General features: G+C 40.9%; 1 protein-coding gene across 1 annotated transcript; it reads right to left on the minus strand.

Annotated features, from left to right (window-relative positions):
- Positions 1-2,231: 2,231 nt before the first annotated feature.
- On the minus strand, positions 2,232-3,764 carry LOC308615870 (homeobox protein TGIF1-like). Its single transcript, XM_081231740.1, has one exon. The coding sequence runs from the start codon at positions 3,462-3,464 to the stop codon at positions 2,646-2,648; it is 819 nt and encodes a 272-aa protein (XP_081087866.1). The 5' UTR covers positions 3,465-3,764; the 3' UTR covers positions 2,232-2,645.
- Positions 3,765-19,180: the final 15,416 nt, after the last annotated feature.

The following is a 19,180-nucleotide window of genomic DNA, read 5'->3' on the forward strand; positions in this document are numbered from 1 at the left end:
ATTACGAGTTCAATATGCAAGTGATTCAGTAATAAGTGATACCTGGTCTTGCCCTTTGTTACATCCTAGTTCTGATTCCCAGTAATGATCACCATTCTCAGACCCTAGGCCTTCCTGGTTGGGAACTCTATTTTCTTCCCTCCACTATCACAGAGGGCTTAGAGACCTTCACTGAACCTGCCTCTTGCCACTCTCATTGCTGAAACCCATTAACTGCTGGCTTATTTCCCTCTTACTGCTTGCTATAACATGACTTTCAGGTAACTCCTTTTACATCTGGTTAAGCCTTCCTGATGGTGACCACTTCTCTGGCTTACCACTATTATCTGTTGTCGTATCTCCTAGAGATTAAGTTCTGTTAAGTCTTGGGGAGGTAACAAACAGATGGCCCATAGGGCAAATTTGGCCCACTAACAGTTGGTTTGGCATTATCAGTATTTGAAATTTTAAAAGGTGAATGTCTTTAGACCAAAAATATGTTCTCCAGTTTGCCACAGTCTCCAGCACTTCCTAATGTATTACACCTGCCCCTTTATTCATTTGCTTAACTGCCTGAGACTTGAAGCCATTTGAGTTAGACCTCTAGAGAGAGAGCCCCTCCAACAACCTTTTTTTTTTAAGATTTTTTTTAAGATAATCTTTTTTTTAATTTAATTTATTTTGGGCCACGTTGGGTCTTCGTTGCTGTGCACAGGCTTTCTCTAGTTGCGGCAAGTGGGGGCTACTCCTTGTTGCTGTGCATGGGCTTCTTACTGCAGTGGCTTCTCTTGTTGTGGAGCACGGGCTCTAGGTGCACAGGCTTCAGTAGTTGTGGCTCGTGGGCTCTAGAGCACAAGCTCAGTAGCTGTGGCACAAGGGCTTAGTTGCTCTGTGACATCTGGGATCTTCTGGACCAGGGATCGAACCCGTATCCCCTGCGTTGGCAGGCAGATTCTTAACCACTGCGCCAGCAGGGAAGTCCCCCTCCAACAACATAACAGAGCTCTCATCATCATCCCAGCTGGGTTCTATTTACCCAGTACCTCAAAATAATGCTAATTCCAAGTCTCAGTTTCTCTTAGTCTTTCTGGCTCCGTTGATACAGCAAGTCCACTGTGTGAAACCACAACACCATCTCAGATGCCAAGAAAGTAGGGAATGGAAGGGGTGACATTTGAATGCTACTCTGGAATTACTGACTTGTACTGCAACCCTGTACTACATACCTCCAAATTACAGATGCACTCTGAAAAAAATCTAAAAAGGAACTCAGCAGAAGAAGGAAGCAAAGAACAGCCCAGATATCCATGAAAATGAAAATTCTCACTACTGATGTGAGAATTAACCACACTTTTTGGTGAACTAAAAATGACTATCACAAACACGGATGTTCCTTGCTCGGCCTCTCCATATGTAGTAAGTCAGGGCTCCCTCCAGAAAGTGACTTCAGACCTATGCCCACATCAGCTAAGTATTCATGCCTGCATTCCATGTAGCACATTAGGAATTTATGGAATGTTGAAAAGCATTTTGTATCCATCTGGGGAAGATTTGGAGGGGTAAAGAGTCAGGATGAGTGGAACAAAGAAGGAGAAGTCATAGATTCCATATATATGTGTTAGCATACGTATGGAATCTATGACTTCTCCTTTGTTCCACTCATCCTGACTCTTTACGCCTCCAAATCTTCCCCAGATGGATACCTAGGAGTAAGACGGGAATAAAGACACAGACCTACTAGAGAAGGGACTTGAGGATATCGGGAGGGGGAGGGGTAAGCTGGGACAAAGTGAGAGTGGCATGGACATATATACACTACCAAAAGTAAAACAGATAGCTAATGGGAAGCAGCCACATAGCACAGGGAGATCAGCTCAGTGCTTTGTGACCACCTAGAGGGGTGGGATAGGGAGGGTGGGAGGGAGGGAGAGGCAAGAGGGAAGAGATATGGGAACAGATATATATGTATAACTGATTCACTTTGTTATAAAGCAGAAACTAACACACCATTGTAAAGCAATTATACTCCAATAAAGATGTTAAAAAAAAAAAAAAGAAAGTCAGAATGGCACAAGAAGCAAGCAAGCCTGAGTGGAAGTAAGGAGAAAAGGAGAAAGGCAGGGAAGCAGGAAGGCAAATTAACAGTTTATTGAGCATGTACTAGGTACCAAGTGTGCTCATTCCTTTTTTTATTTTTAAAGAAAATACTTTATTACGTCATGAAAAAAATGCATCAATCAACTAGATTCATACTTGTTTGAAAAAAAATTGAAAATTTATTAATTAGACAGTATGTGGGCATCCTGTTCCACATGGGAATGAGAAGATGCTATAGGTTCTCTAAGTATTGCACAGTCTGAAAAAGACATCAACAAAAAAAAGGGGAGGAAAAAAAAATCACATGATCTTGGGAACCACCTCACATTATGAATAATCTACCAAGAAACATTTAAAAAAGAAAACCCTTTGTTTCTACAGTAGCTTTGAGTTTATAGTTCTTGGAATGACTGTATTCCATTGACAACATCTCAGTAACAGGAAGCTTCATTTTAGCAATCCCATGTGCAAATATTAATAAAAAAATATATAAAATAATGCAATTCATCTCTTGCCATCATCCCAGCAATCATAACATTTCTGAGAACCGTTTTGCTTGAAAAAAGGGGTTAAGCCATAAGTTTTGCCTGAAGCTCCATTTCTGCAGCCCGTTTGAGTGCAACATCTACCAGAAGCTGAAATCCACTAAAATCTTGGTTGAGGTCCGGTGGAGTAGGGGGAGGAGTGTTGAAAAGACCACTCTGTGTGTGTGCACTTGGTCCAGATTTACACATGTCCTCTGGGTACATGAGGGAGGTGTCTGTAAAGCTGCTGGCTGCCATCTGCTGTATATCTGTGTTTTGTCCCACACCAACTGACTGGCAGAGAGAGAAAGGCACATCTTTCAATGCAGTCACAGTGGTATGACAGATAACTGATGGACGAGCCAAAATGGATCCTGGGGATGATGGCTTAGGAGACAGTGGCCTCCCTAGGGCTGGGTTGGGTCCAGCTGTACAGGAGTGAAAAGGGCTCTCCTCTAGAGCCGGCATGAAGTTTTTGATGCCTGTTGCTGACTCCACAGAGCTGGCTTCAGATATCTTGGCTCCTCGGCGGGAAATTGTGAACTGATTTGGATCTTTGCCATCCTTTCTCAGCATGTCGGGGAGGAGCCTGCGCTGGGCGTTGATAAACCAGTTACAGACCTGTAGTGTAGAGAGGTGTGTTTGTTGGGACAGTAACGCTTTTTCTTGCTCTGAGGGGTAAGCATTGTATCGGTGTTCATACAGCCAATCGCGGAGAATCTGAACGGATTCCTTGGGCAGGTTGCCCCTCCGCCTTCTCTTGCCTGAGCCAGCAGAAGAGGAGAGGTCCAGGGGGCTGTCCATGCTGTCATCATCCTCGGTCTCACTGCCAGACACGGCAACAACACCTTTCTTGCTTTTCATTCTGGAGCTCCCCTTCCAGCGCGAGGCGACGCTGGGGTCTCCAGGGCCTAGGAGCGAGGGCGGAGGGGACGAGCGATTGTCCTCCTTCCCGGCCGACTCTCCCGTAACTTGTAGGACGCGCTCCAGCCGTTATTGCTAAACAAGGCGCTCGGATCCCAGGCTCCCGCTCCTTGGGTGGAATTCAAGTGACACTTGGGCTTCCTCCTGCCGGGATCTTCTGGCAGCCGGCCGGGGGCTCCCCCTCGCCCAACTCGCTCCCCTCCCCACTCCGCTCCTTTGTTCCCCGCTCCTGCTCGGCGCACCTCGGCGCTGTCCTCATTCCTTTTATACACATCATATTTAATATTCACGTCCCCTTAAGTCCAGAGAGTTAAGGACTTACTCAAGGTCACAAAGGCACAAAACAACAAACTTAGACTATAAAGCCAATTCTAACTCAAAAGTCCACTCCCTCTTCATAACACCACAACTCTCTCAATGGTGATTTATTTTAACCAGTGCAGCAAGCAAGTCTTTTTTTTTTTTTTTTTTTCTTTTTTTTTTCTTTTTGCGGTATGCGGGCCTCTCACTGCTGCGGCCTCTCCCGTCGCGGAGCACAGGCTCCGGACGCGCAGGCCCAGCGGCCACGGCTCACGGGCCCAGCCGCTCCGCGGCATATGGGATCCTCCCAGACCGGGGCACGAACCCGTATCCCCTGCATCGGCAGGCGGACTCTCAACCACTGCGCCACCAGGGAGGCCCAAGCAAGTCTTAAGAAACAAAATTCAACTGAGTACATTTGAAGATCTAATTGGCTTGATTAGGCCACTTAGGAATTGGGCAACATTCCATCTAGCAACTGGAAGGGAGCTTGGAGGGGTTGTATAGATGGGGCAAGGAAGCTATTAGCAAAAGAAAGGATTAATTTGGGGCCAGGACTTCTTTTGGCAGGAAGAAGGGAAAGGTGGAAGAGTTTTATCATGCAAATTGTCTATTTCCCCTGGGGTGGGGGTGATAAAGAGGGCCCATGTGACAGATTACTTCATTGGTGCTAATCAGAAAATTCCAGACTGGTTAATTCAGCTTACATTTCTGGTGAAGATTGAAAAACTGCAATTAGATTAGGTATTAAATCTAGCTTTGGTACCACAGGCTTTAATAAAGTGATGCCATTTGGGGCCTGTGGTTTTTCTCTCCCCCCCTTTCTCTCCCCCCCTTCCTCTCCCCCCCTTCTCTCCCCCCCTTCTCTCCCCCCCCTTCCTCTCCCCCCCCTTCCTCTCCCCCCCCTTTCTCTCCCCCCCCTTCCTCTCCCCCCCCCTTTCTCTCCCCCCCCACCCCCGCGGTACTCGGGCTCTCACTGTTGTGGCCTCTCCCGTTGAGGAGCACAGGCTCCGGACGCGCAGGCTCAGCAGCCATGGCTCACTGGAACAGCTGCTCCGCAGCATGTGGGATCTTCCCGGACTAGGGCACGAACCCGTGTCCCCTGCATCGGCAGGCGGACTCTCAACCACTGCGCCACCAGGGAAGCCCTGTGGTTTTTCTCTTTAACAAGAGCTAACTCAATAGTGTTTTGGAAATGGGTTGAAAGACTAGATAAATTTAACTTTCAAAACAATCCTGTGAGATAAGTATTGTTTTTTCCTTTTTTCACAGAGTCGGAAACTAAAGGTCAAAGAAGTAAAATATCATACCAAAAGCCAACCGCTTTTGCAAACATCAGCAGTATTACTTGGTGTATGCCTTAGGCAGAAGGGTCCCCCATACTCTGTTCATCTTGCAAAGAGATGACTTAGGTAGGGTCAGGGTGAAGGCGGATGTATAACAGGACTGTGCTTCAAGAGAGGGATCCCACCCCCTGTTGCTCTCTCTTTACAGGGCAAGATGAGAGTGGACTTAGAAGCAAGGGACATAAAGTCTGGGCTTGGGCGATGAATGGTCTGAGCTTAGGTGCCATTTGTCTGTGAACACTAGCCGTTAGCTCCTGTGGGAAGTTGGCTTGTTGTGCAGCTCTTCCCATGGGGAGAAAGGAAATCACTGGTGCCACAAGAAGTTGTTTGAGACACAGCCCTTTCCACTGGTGAGGGGAGCAGGGTCCCCTGCCCCAGCTAGTTCATCCAGGCCACACAGAGAGAACTTCTACAGTCATTTATTGGACAATCCAACTTCTCTTTACTCATTCACCAAAAATAGTGGCAGAACAAGGACTTAAATCATGGTCTTTTGTTTTTAGAATCCACGTAGAAGTTGGAAAGCTAACCCTGGTTGCATGAAAACAACAGCCAGATCCAGTGGCTATGGCAAGCTCAGAACTGTTTCACGACTTATTTGGGATTTCAGGTGTTCAAATGGCAGATGATAGTCAAATAGATAAATGCCAGCATTCTGGTTCCAAGTGATGGAATCACTCATAACATCCTAGACACGGCTAAGAACTTGAGGAGGAAGACGTGTCCTGGGAGAGAAAGGGCACCTCACTGACTGACAAAGGAAGTCACAGGAAACCATTTCCATTAAACTCATTGGTTGAATTAAAGGGCAGCCTCATAAATAACTGTACTCTCTATTCTTCACCACAAAGGTTCTTTATGATAGAATTTTCCGTATAGACAAATATAGAAGATCAAAGGACATTTCTACTTTAAGAGGGTTGGATCTGTCCCACTAATTTTTTTTTTTTTTTTTTTTTTTTTGCGGTACGCGGGCCTCTCACTGTTGTGGCCTCTCCCCTTGCGGAGCACAGGCTCCGGATGCACAGGCTCAGCGGCCATGGCTCACGGGCCCAGCCGCTCTGCGGCATGTGGGATCTTCCCAGACCGGGGCACGAACCCGTGTCCCCTGCATCGGCAGGCGGACTCTCAACCACTGTGCCACCAGGGAAGCCCTGTCCCACTAATTTATAATATCATTTTTGTTAGTAAAATGAAGTAGACTGTATGTAAGGAGTCCTACTGTGAATATTTTTGTGAATAACTACCCCACGTTTTTTTTAAATTTCCAATTAATTTTTTAACTATAATTAATTTTAATACAGATTTCCGTATAGTGTGTTTAGTGTTTTCTCTATTATATTTTCATTTTATCTCTATAGTAGCTTTAGAGTAAAAGACTTGCATTTTTCTTTATTCTCTAAAAGGCTGAGAGATGTTTTGTTATATCATGTGATAAACCGTTCTTATTAAGCAAGTACTGGTCTGAGAATGCACCTGTGTTTATTCCTTTCTATTCTAAAACTGAACCAGAGATGACAGGCAAAAAATAAGAGGCTTTCTTTTTTTTAATGAAGCTTTTTTTTTTTAATAAGTAGCCCATTGATGAAGTGATATTACCTCCTTTCTGTCTGAGATCAAAATCAGGGCTTCAGAGAACAAATTGGTGGTTACCAGTGGGGAGAGGGAAGTGGGGAGGGGCAATCAATATAGGGGTAGGGGATTAATTATTACAAAATATTCTGTGTAAAATAAGCTACAAGGATATATTGTACAACAGAGGGAATATAGCCAATATTTTATAATAACTATAAATGGAGTATAACCTTTAAAAATTGTGAATCACTGTATTGTATACCTGTAACTTATATAATGTTGTACATCAATGATACTTCGATAAAAAAATTTTTAAATCAGGGCTTCAGTGTTCATTTACTCTTACATTTGCTCCTTGGAGGCATGGATCTGCGGGTCAAATCACATATTGCTAAAGTACATGATTCACGGAAGTCATTTAAAGATAGAACATTCACCTTGTAAATAGATTTATTTTTTCTCTCTCTTCCTGTCTTTTATTTCCTTCCTTCTTCCTTCTTTGCTTCCTTCCTTTTTCCCCCTCTTTCCTTTAGCCTATAAGTTAACTCTTAAATAAACCTAATATTAATAATAAAATTCTATTTTATGATGAAAGGAAGAACTGAGAATTTAAATATAAATATGAGAAAGTAACATTCTTCTTAATGATATTTTACAATATTTTATTTTCTGCATACAGTTTACTATATTGTTAATATAATAGTGTGCTTTGAACCTGTATATTGGTAGTTTTCGCGAGACCATTTCTTGGTACTTGGGTCAGTGGGTAGGTGGGTGTGTTGTGTCTTAGACTTACCTTCCCCAAAGCATAGCCTGAAACCAGGATTTGAGTGCAGGTAGTTTACTTCGGAGGCAAATCTCAGAAGCAGCAGTAGAGGAATGGGGAAGTGAGTCAGGGAAAGGAAAAAAGAGCAGCAAAAATTATTATTATTATTATTAAGCAGATTACAGCTGTGGGCAACTGAGACTCAATCCTGCTGGATAACTCTGGCAGATAGGTAGAAATTGCTATTGAGTCATACCACCAAGAGCTAGGGCTCTCCCTGAGGGAGCAATAAGATATAAACATGGAATGAGGGAAGATAAGAAAGATCAGGTGACATTTTGATTGGAACTATTAGTATTAGTAGAAACTCAATTTTTAGAAAGCATATATAGGTGTGTGTGTATATATATATATGTGCACACACACATACACACACACACAGAGTGATGGCATATCTAGTGGGAGAGTGAGGTTTTGTCTATGGGTTGACTGAACATTTTAAAGGAAAGAACCCATACCTGAGGGAGCTAAGACAGGTGGTAGTGACCTGAAATGATGTGAGAAATTCCCAAAGGGGAAACCCAGAGGGAAAGAGTTTTCTCTTTCTATAAACTGGACATATTTTGCATCTTATTCAATAGGAAACTTGTCTAAATCACTTTTCCCTTAATCAGTTCAAGAAAGCAGAATAACATTTACCATAAAATAAGCTTTTCTTCATTTTTATAAAATAAAAATAAGGGACTAAGTATACAAACTCAATATTTGATAAATAAGAGGGTTGTAGAAGTAAGGGGAGTAGCATTAAGTAGAAGATTTGATGCTTTGTTTAAAAAACAGAGTGAGGTCAGCTGATTCATAGTGGCAGATAAGGTAATTCTTTTGGATCTTTTTGCTGAGGACAGCTATACCTCTGCAATAAATATAAAACATCTGCTCATGGACATCAGTGAGCTAACAAGTCAATAAAGAGGTACTGGGTCAAGATGCAGGCTAGGACAGAGCGACAGAAAATGAACCTGATATTTGGGAACACTTCTATTCTGGGTAAGTTTATCAGTTACTGAAAGAAGTTACTAAGAGTCTGAATATATTGATGTTCATAAATATGTACTTGCTCTCCTTTCTCCTCTTATCTTCCTTAAAATACATTAAAATTATATAAATTAATAATTATAACAATGTATTGTTGGGTTTTTTGACATTTATAGATATATAGATGAAATATGTATAACAATAATAACACAGAAACGGGGAAGGGGAATAAATCTGTAAAGGAGTAACGTTTCTACATCTCACTGCAATTAAGTTAGTATACTTCTGAAGCTGATTGATGCTGATAAATAAAGAGGTATATGGTAAGCCCTAGAGTAATCACTAATGAAACAACCACCAAAATAGTGGAAAAAATCATTAATGAAGTTAAAATGCTACATTACAGAATATTCACTTAATGAAAAGAAAGCAGTAAGCAGAAATAGAGGAACAAAACAACATGATATATAGAAAACAAAAAATCAAACGGCAGATGTAAATCCAACTATACCAATAACGGCATAAATGTGAATGGACTAAATCTAATCAAAGGTAGAGTGTCAAACTGGATTTTAAAAAAAACAAGATCCAGTTACATGATGACTACAGGAGATACATTCAAATATACAAAGAAGATTGAAAGTAAAAGGATAGCAAAAGCTAAATCATTTAAACATTTTCTCCTATGTTCAAAGCCATTCTCAAAACCCATCCCAGGTCCCTGAAAAAAATTTGGAACAGGGACTTACCTGGTGGCACAGTGGTTGGGAATCTGCCTGGCAATGCAAGGGACACGGGGTTCGAGCCCTGGTGTAGGAGGATCCCACATGCTGCAGAGCAGCTAAGCCCAGTGCGCCACAACTACTGAGCCCACGCACTGCAACTACTGAAGCCCGCGAGCCTAGAGCCTGTGCTCCACAACAAGAGAAGCCACCACAATGAGAAGCCCGCACGCTGCAACGAAGAGTAGCCCCCGCTCACCACAACTAGAGGAAGCCTGTGCACAGCAACGAAGACCCAATGCAGCCAAAAAATAAATACATAAATAAATAAATAAATAAAATTTTTTAAAACTTTGGAACAAATACCTTTTGCCTATGGAAATTCTGATCATTTTTCAAAGTTCAGTTCAAGTTCACCCTCCTCTGTAAAGACTTTCCTGACCATTCCCAGAGCCTTCTCCCACATTTATGAATATCTCCAGTCAATATTGTTTATACCATTTTTAGTAAAGAGTATTTCCAATGAATAAATTAGTATCTAAAAACAAACAAACAAAATTAACTTCCTTGATTTTTCCTGGGGCTCTGCCCAGATCTCAGATCACTCTTTGCTGGTCCTGTACACCAGCCCCCCTTCACCTTCCACAATGCTTTCAACTGGCTAGCACCTACAGCACCTTTACCTCAATTTATACTACTGGGCCTTAAGTGACTTCCCCTTTTTGTATACAAATTGAAAAATTATTTCTTTGGGGACATATAACAAGGCCTATTAATCTTTAAAAATATCATACTAGTTTATTTTGAGTAGTTCACTACCTCAATTTATTGTAAGTACTTAAGGTAAACTTAGTAGTATTATGTCTATGAGTATATATATGTGATTTGAGATTTTTTTTGTCTTGGTAAGAAAAAATGATCAGACAATGCAGTAGATACTTCAGTGCATCACCCAGATCTCCCCTTCAGGACCAAGGCAGTCATTTTCCCAACTGCCAATGTGAGCCCTTACTGGGAATCGTCCTCAGCTGAACAGACCTGCCTTGCTCAAGGTTAGACACCCTTCTTAGGTGTCCATATGGGGATAAAAAGGCCCAGGCCCCAAACTCAGTTTAGCACAACTCAGAAGAACCATCCCAGACCCATTTTCCCGTAAATTCCATAGGAGACCTCTGCTGCAACTACACTGAAGTTCACTTTTTCTCACTGCCCAATCCTGCTCCAGTGTTTTTCCCAAGAGCATTCCTGATGGACCTCTTAAATGCAAATCTTTGTCTCAGAGTCTCCCAAAGAACTGTCCTAAAACAAAGTCATGCTTGGCATATGTATCGGTTTCCTAGGGCTGCCATAACAAAGTACCATAAACTGAGTGCCTGAAACAACAGAAATTTATGATCTCACGGTTATGGAGCTAGAAGTCTGAGATCGAGGCATTGGCAGGGCCGTGCTCCCTCTAAAAGCACTAAGGAAAGATCTGTTCCAGGTCTTTCTCCTAGCTTCCAGTGGTTCTTTGTGGCAGCGTAACTCCAGTCTTCCCCTGGCATTCTCTCTGTGTCTCCATCTCTATGTCCAAATTTCCCCTTTTTATAAGGCCACAATCATAATGGATTAGCAGTCACCCTAATGAGTTCATCGCAAAGACCCTATTTCCAAATAAAAGCATGTTCACAGATACTAGGGGTTAAGATTTCAACACTTTTTGGAGAAAATAAAATTCAACCTATAGCAGCATATTACAAGAATCAACATATAAAACATCCTCTTTATTTCAAAGGGCCTTTTTTTAAAATTTAAATTTATTTAATTATGTACTTAATTTTGGCTGCATTGGGTCTTCGTTGCTGCACGGGCTTTCTCTAGTTGTGGAGAGAGGGGGCTACTCTTCGTTGCAGTGCAAGGGCTTCTCACTGTGGTGGCTTCTCTTGTGAAACAGGGACTCTAGGCTACAGGCTTCAGTAGTTGTGGCGCATGGGCTCACTAGTTGTGGCTCACGGGCTCTAGAGCGCAGGCTCCAAAGTTGTGGCGCACGGGCTTATTTGCTTCGCAGCATGTGGGATCTTCCTAGACCAGGGCTCGAACCCGTGTCCCCTGCATTGGCAGGCGGATTCTCAACCACTGTGCCCCAAAGGACCTTTTAAAACCATAAAAACTTACATAGTCTAGGCAGTTTCATCCTCATCGGCCTGGGAATAACTGAGAGTCACAGTGCAACAACAGTACTTCTCTGACTTGGCTCAAACAACTTTGCAAGAACTCCAGCTCCTCAAGGTGTTCCCAAACTGTTTTGAGGTCCTCAGGGGTGACTTTTTTTGTACTCTGTGGACTACTCTGTTTTTTCATATACACAATAGTATCCATTATTTTTCTGAACTACTGCTTCACCTGATTGAGACCATGTAATCTGCCCTTGCTGATACCCAAAGCTTCTGACACTTTTCTCCTCAAAGTGTCACCACTGCTAGTGGACATTGAATCCATTCTTGTTGGCACAAACTACATGGTCTTAATAAATGCAGCTTTATAATAAGTCTTACGTGATAGGGCAAGTGCTTTCAGCACAACCTGCTTCTCTTTTTTCCACTTCTTCCTCAGGAATGTCTTGGCTGATCTTGGACCTTTGCTCTTCGTTATTATATACATGTTAGAGTCAGCTTGTCAGTTACAAGAAAAAAGGTTATATTGAGGTTCGGATTAGAATGTCATTGAATCTATTGACTTTTTCATGTCTTGCATCTTCCTGCCATGTGGGAAATTACCTTGATGCAATGGTGGCCACCAAGTATACTCCCTGGCAAGCTATCCCGAACATCACAGGGTAGAAGGGCTCAAGGCTAAATTAAAATGCTCAAATCACATGGGTTGTTAAACCACTTTAACACACAGTGAGAAACAGGAGAAAGAGAGGAGTAAGTTAATACACTTAGGATAGGATCCAAGCTGGGTGGAAGGGCCACAGTACCTGGCTCTGTTTCTCTCTCCACCACATGAGCCTTACTCACTGATGGTGTGGTTACAAGGCCCAGTGCTGAGGTCTGAGCAAAGCAGCCCAGACATTAGGTGCCTTGGACCAATGATACATAACTGCCCTATTGGAGAGACTCAGGGCCAAATACACTTGGTCACAGCTGTAGTTTTCAATTAGCCTATTGAACAATCTTGAGTTTTATTTATGTTTACTGGGTAGAGAATACATGGGGCCAGAATGGGTATCAAAAATGGATGGAAGTTGAATTAAGACCTCATGAATATTGAGTGCTTTCATATGCTATGCATACTTAGTGTATCCTAAATATTAAGTGCCTTTTGCATATTTAGTATATCATGAATATTTAGGTATTTAGTGATTCATGAGAATTAAGTATGTCCTGGTCCTTCCACCCTTTCCTATTTAACATACACGTGCACTACATACTAACTTCTTATTTATACTTAACACATCTAAAGAATTTTATTAATCTCATTTGTTTTCTTTTCTTTTGTAGCAGGATTTAATATTCTCAAACAATACAATACACTAACTATCCAAGAACATTGTACATTTTATTTGGTTTAATTTATTTAAATCTCCTTCAGTATCTTTCAGTGGTTTTTTTTCCTGCTCCTTAAAGGACTTATACAACATTTTAAAATGATTTATTCCCAAGTACCTTATATCTTTTGTAGATATTGTAAAGGATCTTATAAATCTTTAATGACACCTTTACTGACACTCTCTAACCCTATTCAGGCAAAGCATTACAGTTGAAAGAGCATGATCTTTAGAGTCAGATAAAACCATGTTCTCTGCTTACTAGCTATGTGATCCTGGGCTTCTCAACCTCTTGGAAGGTCAATTTCCTCATTTATAAAATAAGGATAAAAATACCTAACCCACAGACTTATTGTAAATTTTGAGATATTTTGTCATGTGGAGCTGTCCTGTGCATTGTAGGATGTTTAGCAGCATCCCTAACCTTTATCCACTGATACCAACAGCATACATCACCCACCTACCCTACCCACCCCCCTTTTAAAAAAATGAGAAAATATGTATAACGTACACAGAACTAGTAAGTTCTCAAACACCGGTAGTTTTTATTATTAATGAGCCATTCTGGACATCTGGATAACTGAGTTTTTATATTTTACAAACCTAGAATCTCTTATTTTAATCAGATTTGACAAATATATTTCCAATAAATATTAAATACCTGCTTTCAAACAAAATACAGAACTAAATTGAACATTTTGTTTATCACTTGGAATCATCATTATGAATTATTATAATTTCAATAAAGGGGGAAGAAATATACACTTGAATGCCTGCAGTGTTATAGGCAATTTATGTCCATCATAAGATTTAATCCTCATAATAGCTCTTAGAAGCAGGCACTGTTATCCCTGTCTTATAAAGGAGGAAGCTGAATTGCAGAGAAGTTAATTTCACTCATGCTAAATCACTGCTAAGTGACCAGGCCTGATTTCGAAGTCCATGTCCTATTTGCCACCGCAGACAGCCACATAATAAACCTGTCAAAATGAATAATGCAGGGCTTCCCTGGTGGCGCAGTGGTTGAGAGTCGGCCTGCCGATGCAGGGGACACTGGTTCATGCCCTGGTCCGGGAAGATCCCACATGCCGCGGAGCAGCTGGGCCTGTGAGCCATGGCCGCTGAGCCTGCGTGTCCAGAGCCTGTGCTCCGCAACGGGAGAGGCCACAACAGTGAGAGGCCCGCGTACAGCAAAAAAAAAAAAAAAAAGAATAATATATGTGGGGCTATTTGTCCTTAAATAGCCCAGATCACTGTATCTTTGAGTTTGTGTGTCTTGTTTTGCTCTGCCATGGACTTGTGCAGCAGAACCTGTCGATTCTGCAGGCCATCTTCTCTACAGCCATCCTTCTCTATAGCCTACACCCCAGATTTGTTCCTTGCTAAGAGAACCCCTGCTTCCTCAGGTCTAGGGTAGCCTCTAGATTTAAGGCAGACTAGACCCCTCCCCAGTGATCTTGATTGGTGCCAATTATTGTCATTCCATTCCCCTTGCCAACAACTGGTTTAAGCATGGGCACGTGAAGCAACTTTGGCCAATGAGACATGACAGGAAGCCTACTAGGGGGTGTCCAGCAGAAGTTTCTCCTGGCTGATAATAATAGACACATGGAAGAGAGTCCTCTTCTTCAACTTGATGACATATCATCTTACATCATCTTGTGATCATACAGGGACGTGCCTCAGAGCAAGAACAAACATGCCAAAGATGACAGAGCGCAAAACAGAAAAAGCCTGAACCTTTAATGATATCATAGAAATGAATACACTGTACATTCCAACAAGGTACAGCCTGGGTATGCAGCTGGTGTTTTTTGTTTAGTTTTGAACATGTAATGTGCCGAACATCAGGTAATACCTCCCTTCTTAACTGCCTTCTTTCTAATAGATGAAAAACATTTGAAAAATAAAAATCAAAGTTAAGAAGGTAACAAAATGATTGCCCTGCACCCTTCTCTTTGTTTTTGCTCTGTAAAGTTATTTAGGAAATAGTCCTATCTCAAGACTATTCTAGACTTAAGAATGTTAGGGCTGGCTGCTTCACTACTATGGGAAAAACAGCAAGAAATGAGATAAGATGTCAGGTGTTCATTATTGTGCCAACTTTGTAGAACACTGAAAAACTATTCCCTTGTCCTTAAAGGAGAGTGTCACACAGGAGGCAGGTGGCAAAAATGTTTATCATGCCTCTAAGTCTCTCCCGAAGTTCTGCCTATGTGGTACATCAGAGGTACCATAATGATCAAGTCCGGTGGCCAACCTGTCTTAAGCATTTTAGGTGCAGGATAACTTTATCACTACTGGTCATATTATTTTTGCTTTTCTTTTTCGCCTTCTCTTGGGGACTCAAAGCATTATTTTGTCTAAAAGTATATTAATATGAGACAGTGTGAGAGCTTTTGGCCTAACTATAATAGTTTGGGATCTACTCATGGGTAACACAGAAGGACCTGTCCTTTCTTACGTTCTATTTATCTGTGCCTTATACATTAGCATAGATACTCAACAAATTATGGCATGAGTGAATAAATGGATGCTAGTATAAAATAAATGTAAACAAATTTTGATTAATGTATTCATTCATTCTCCTTGCTGTTGTAAAGTTTATTATACAGTCATGACAAAGTAAATAGATAATTATAACAAAGAACTATAGATATTATGCTAGAGGTATACACCAGGTACTGTGAGAGAACAGAAGCATGGCTTTTTCAAGATGTGTATTTCAAGCAGAGGGAACAGCATGTTCAAAGGGACAGAGAATTGTACATTGTCTGTTGTGGCTGTAGTGAAGAGCTAATGATGGCCTGCTCACACCTGTCCTTCCAACATTATTCCCAGAAACACTATCTTGGTTAAGTCAATCTTCGTGCCTTTCAAGCCCGCATTAGGCAATTTAGCTCCGGGAGCAAAATCAGAAAGATCATGAGGTAGAAAGAGGATAGATGGGTAATAATGAGCCATAAGTGAGCCAAAATGTTGACTTAATCCGTGGGGTAAAGAACATATACAGGCAGAAAAAAGACTATGTGAAGCAGTTGGTAATTGGAGGAGAAGCAAATAGATACATTGAAACAGATTCAAAGAATGTAGTAGAGATATATTAAGAGGGGAGTCTATAATTGTTCTAAACTTAAATTCCTATGGTATCACTATTTTCCTTATTGATAGCTACCATCTTAAGAAAGTTAGTCTGAAAGTTAGAATGAATATATAGAGATATATTAAGAGGGGAGTCTGTAATTGTTCTAAACTTAAATTCCTATGGTATCACTATTTTCCTTATTGATAGCTACCATCTTAAGAAAGTTAGTCTGAATGAGTTTCTCTGTTCTTTACAACTCAGAGTGACTAATGAAAACCATCCCATTAGTTTTCTCTGTTTCTGTCAACTAGGATTTTTCCTTCATTTTCCTATTTTCCCATAAATATGTCACTTTCATCCCTGCCTGTCTTCCATCTTTTATGTCATTTACCTTAGATGAATTCCCTTTTCTTCCCTCTAACTAGTCATTCATCTGGCATTTTGAGCCTAAACAAAGTGCCAGCCACTTTACTAGATGCTGGGGCTACAGAGATGACTCACACGCGGTCCTTACCTTCAAAGTTGGAAACAACCTAAATGCCCAAAGAGACATGTTTAAAGTAATTATGGTATGCCTGACAAAACACACCACTCAACAGCCCTTATAATCATTATAAGAAGAACATTTAGTGACTTGGAGACATTCACAAAATCTAATGGCAAATGACAAAAGCAGGTCAGGGTAATAGTAGAGAATATAGGCCACCAGCTTTGTTTTAGGCTTTGTAGTCAGATCAACCTACATTCTAGAGTTGGCTCAAATACTTTCTTTTTTTTGGCTGAGTTGGGTCTTCGTTGCTGCACACGGGCTTTCTCTAGTTGTGGTGAGCAGGGGCTACTCTTCATTGCGGTGCTCAGGCTTCTCACTGCAGTGGCTTCCCTTATTGTGCAGCACAGGATTTAGGTATGAGGGCTCAGTGGTTGTGGCACGCAGGTCCTTGAGTGCAGGGTGTTAAGTAGTTGTGGCGCGAGGGCTCAGTAGTTGTGGCTCACTGGCTTAGTTGCTTGGTGGCATGTGGGATCTTCCTGGACCAGGGATCGAACCTATGTCCCCTGCATTGGCAGGAGGATTCTTAACCACTGCACCTCCAAGGAAGTCCCTCAAATACTTTCTAAATGTATGACCTTGAACATGTTACTAAACTTTTCTGAGCTTCAGCTTCCTTATCTATAAAATGGGGATAATTAATAGTACATATTTTCATAAGGGTCTGGTGATGATTAAATGAGATAATATATGTAAAGTACTTAGCCTGGTGCCAGCTCATAGTAAGTGTTCAATAAACTCTACCCACTATTAGTATATCATAGTATACTGAAAAATATATATACATTAAATATATACATAGAGACTGGAAGGAAATATTGTAAAATGTAAATATTGATATTGTATCTGAACGAAATGACTACAGATGATTTTTGTTTTCTTCTTTATACTTTTATGTGTTTTCTATTTTTTCTACAATGGCAATATTTTACCTTATAATAAGAAAAATGTTATTTGAAACAATTATTAATGTTCTTTAAAACACGTTAAATATTTTCTAATTTGATATTTTTAAACAAGTCAAATGTTACAAGGTTTTAATTAGTAAAGTTAGAATTAGATTCTATTATAGCTTAAATTGTGATATTATTCTAAATAATATGCTTTTATGTATCCTAAGTCTATTTTACAACTTAAGAAATACCAGAAGTTAATGAAGAACACTGAACTTCCCTTAGAAAATATATATATCAAACATGTGCTTAGATAGAAAGCCCTGCTTTAAGTGAACCATTTTAGATTTAAATTTGCTGAAATTATAGTGTGTATGTATCACCACAGCAGCAGAAGCTGACTTAGCAAAATAAAATAAAACAAGATAAAATAAAAATAAAATGAAACCAATGTTGTAAACACTGTACATGAAGAGTCAGGAGAAAAAAATATTGCTAGTCCCTTGGGCTGATGATATAACTACACCAGTGCCTATACTGAGGAATCACATGCTAACTATTCAAAATTGAAGCATGGACTCAAAGGTAACAAGACACATTCTCAGAAAATGTGGAATACCTAAACTATCCATGAATCTGAAGTCATCATACTTCCTGAGTTCTTCTTTTTCTTTTTAATTTTTAGCTGTGATGTGCAGCTTGCGGGATATTAGCTCCTCAACCAGGGACTGAACCCAGGCCCACGGCAGTGAAAGCACCGAGTCCTAACCACTGGACCACCAGGAAATTCCCACACACTTCCTGGTTTCAAACTATATTTTAAAGTTATAGTAATCAAAGCAGTATGGTATTAGCATAAAAACAGATACATAGGGCTTCCCTGGTGGCGCAGTGGTTGAGAGTCCGCCTGCCGATGCAGGGGACATGGGTTCGTGCCCCGGTCTGGGAAGATCCCACATGCCGTGGAGCGGCTGGGCCCGTGAGCCATGGCCACTGAGCCTGCGCATCTGGAGCCTGTGCTCCGCAACGGGTAAAGACCACAACAGTGAGAGGCCCGCGTACCGCAAAAAAATTAAAAACAAAAAACAAAAAAAAACAGATACATAGATCAATGGAGCAGAATGCAAAAGAATGAAACTGGACCACTATCTTACCGCATACACAAAAATCAACTCAAGATGGATTAAAGACTTGAATGTAAGGCCAGAAACCATAAAACTCCTAGAAGAAAATATAGGCAGTGAGCAGTGAGCTCCTTGATATCGGTCTTGACAATGATTTTTTTTTCTTTGGATTTGACACCAAAAGCAAAGGCAACAAAAACTAAAACAAATAAGTGGGACTACATCAAACTAAAAAGCTTCTGCACAGCAAAGAAAACCATCAACAGAATAAAAAGGCAACCTTCAAAATAGGAGAAAATATTTCAAATCATACATCTGATAAGGGGTTAATATCCAAAATATATAAAGAACTCATACATCTCCTGGACAAAAAGCATATAATTTGATTTAAAAATAGGCAGAAGAACTGAATAGACATGTTTCTAAAGAGGACATATATATAGCCAACAGGTATATGAAAACGTACTTAACATCACTAATCATCAGGGAAATGCAAATCAAAACCACAATGAGTTATCACCTCACATCTGTTAGAATGGCTATCATCAAAAAGACAAGCAATAAGGGTGGTGAGGATGTAGAGAAAAGGAACCCTCATACACTGTTGGTGGGAATGTCAGTTCGTGTAGCCACTATGGAAAACAGTATGGAGGTTCCACCAAAAATTAAAAATAGAACTATCGGGTTTCCCTGGTGGCACAATGGTTGAGAGTCCGCCTGCCGATGCAGGGGAC

Source organism: Mesoplodon bidens (genome assembly GCF_964165515.1).
Source record: "Mesoplodon bidens genome assembly, chromosome: 4".
Taxonomy (NCBI): domain Eukaryota; kingdom Metazoa; phylum Chordata; class Mammalia; order Artiodactyla; family Ziphiidae; genus Mesoplodon; species Mesoplodon bidens.

Coding starts and splice junctions, on each gene's coding strand:
- LOC308615870 (XM_081231740.1), bottom strand. CDS start 3,464: ATGAAAAGCAAGAAAGGTGTTGTTGCCGTGTCTGGCAGTGAGACCGAG.